At 39.8% G+C, this 1,669-nt stretch overlaps 1 protein-coding gene across 1 annotated transcript in view; it reads left to right on the top strand.

Annotated features, from left to right (window-relative positions):
* Positions 1 to 1,669, top strand: part of LOC106529659 (cyclin-dependent kinase-like 1) — a gene marked incomplete in the record, with an annotated part of 12,609 nt that overhangs the window by 6,546 nt on the left and 4,394 nt on the right. Inside the window, 2 exon segments of the mRNA XM_014025141.1 lie at positions 498 to 619; positions 1,494 to 1,566. Of these exon segments, the coding sequence (XP_013880595.1) occupies positions 498 to 619; positions 1,494 to 1,566 (195 nt within the window).

Here is a 1,669-nt window from a genome sequence, read left to right on the forward strand (position 1 = left end):
GGATGGAGGACCTCAGTTTAGCTTGTTTGTCACGCTAGCACCGAGCTAATACATATAAGGCAATATAGTGTCGGCGCTAAAGCTCTGGTTTCATTTAACAGAGTCGATCATCAGATATTGTCCAAGATTAACCTTCAGGGTGGATATAGCTCGCTAGCAGCCTCGCACCGAGGACTTATCCACGTCTTCATTTACCCAGAATGCTTTGTGTGGAAATAAAATGTCTCAGTCTGTGTTAAAATATATTTAAAAAAAATTACAAAACTAAACAGCCTACAGTATTTTTACAGTCTTTATTTTACAGTTAAAATAAATTTTTATCAAATAAAGTCTAATGTTACAACTAATCGTGGATCCCTTTAAACTGAAGATTTACCTGTCTGGCAGCACAAATAACATAGGCCCAATTACAGAGCCCTGAGGTGCGCCGCGAGACAACCTGTCAGACATACTGAAACAGAATCCTTGAAACTTTTTGTTATTTGTTTGTCTCACAGCAGCTGAAACACGTGAATTTGGTCAACCTGCTGGAGGTCTTCAGGAGGAAAAGGCGGCTCCACCTGGTGTTCGAGTTCTGCGAACAGACGGTTCTGAACGAGCTGGACAAGCACCCCCGAGGGTGAGTTTTATCAKCTCAAACCCTCTGTAGTCACATGACCTGTGGACGTGCTGCTGAGGGGGATCGTCACAGCTGTGTGAGGTTGGGACTGGAGCTTTAAAGTGCCTGTGACTTCAAAATTTTGTAATAAATATGAATGTATTTTTGGAAAGGTAACATTGATAACATATTGTAAAAAACATCTCATGTCGCTGAGATGAACAATTGTTAGGATATTTGCATGGGAAGTAACAGGCAGTGATGTCAAAGGGGAATGTCTGAATGTGAACATAGCGTTGCTAAAATGGCTAATAATACAGACTGTAGAGAAGAATCTGATGTTTCATTAGATTATTTTAATCACTATCATAGAGAGATGAAGAAGAGTCATAGTTCAGATAATATTGTTTCAATAAACAAAAACCAGGAAGTTTTCTTTCTCAAAGAGTTCCCCTTTGATGTCACTTCCTGTTTCACTTCAGCTGAGCCAAACCCAAAAGAACATATGCCAATTATGGGACATAATCAGTAAAATTATAACTCATTCTAAATATAAATATATTTTCTTTGATTTTTGTATTTAATTTCATAGGCACTTTAACATGAACTAAAACTTTTAGTTTAAAGCTGAGGCACCAGCAGAAAAAAAACCCACTACAGAATCCGTGCTGTCTGAGCGTTTTCCTTTTTTTYCCCACAATGCCGTGCAGCAGAAACCCTAGCTGCTCTTCGAACAAAGGTGGCTGCTGGCCGAGTCGCCTAAGGTTACTCGGGTGCCATGAAGATGCGCCGAGCGCTTCTTCTTTGTTCCAGATGCTTGGAATAATAAATGAGGAAGGTACGGCAGGTGAAACGTTYCAACAGTCAGTTTTTCTTCGTGTCGTTGTCTCTGCAGGGTACCTGAGGGTCAGCTGAAAAGCATTGTGTGGCAGACTCTGCAGGCTGTGAACTTCTGCCACAAACACAACGTTAGTACATGTTTCATTTATTTTATTTTATTTATATTTTTTATTTTTATTTCATTAATTTTGTGGCAGGCGGTGAACTTCTGCCACAAACACATCAGTAGAT

This window comes from Austrofundulus limnaeus, unplaced genomic scaffold, assembly GCF_001266775.1.
Source record: "Austrofundulus limnaeus strain Quisiro unplaced genomic scaffold, Austrofundulus_limnaeus-1.0 Scaffold458, whole genome shotgun sequence".
Classification (NCBI taxonomy): Eukaryota; Metazoa; Chordata; class Actinopteri; order Cyprinodontiformes; family Rivulidae; genus Austrofundulus; species Austrofundulus limnaeus.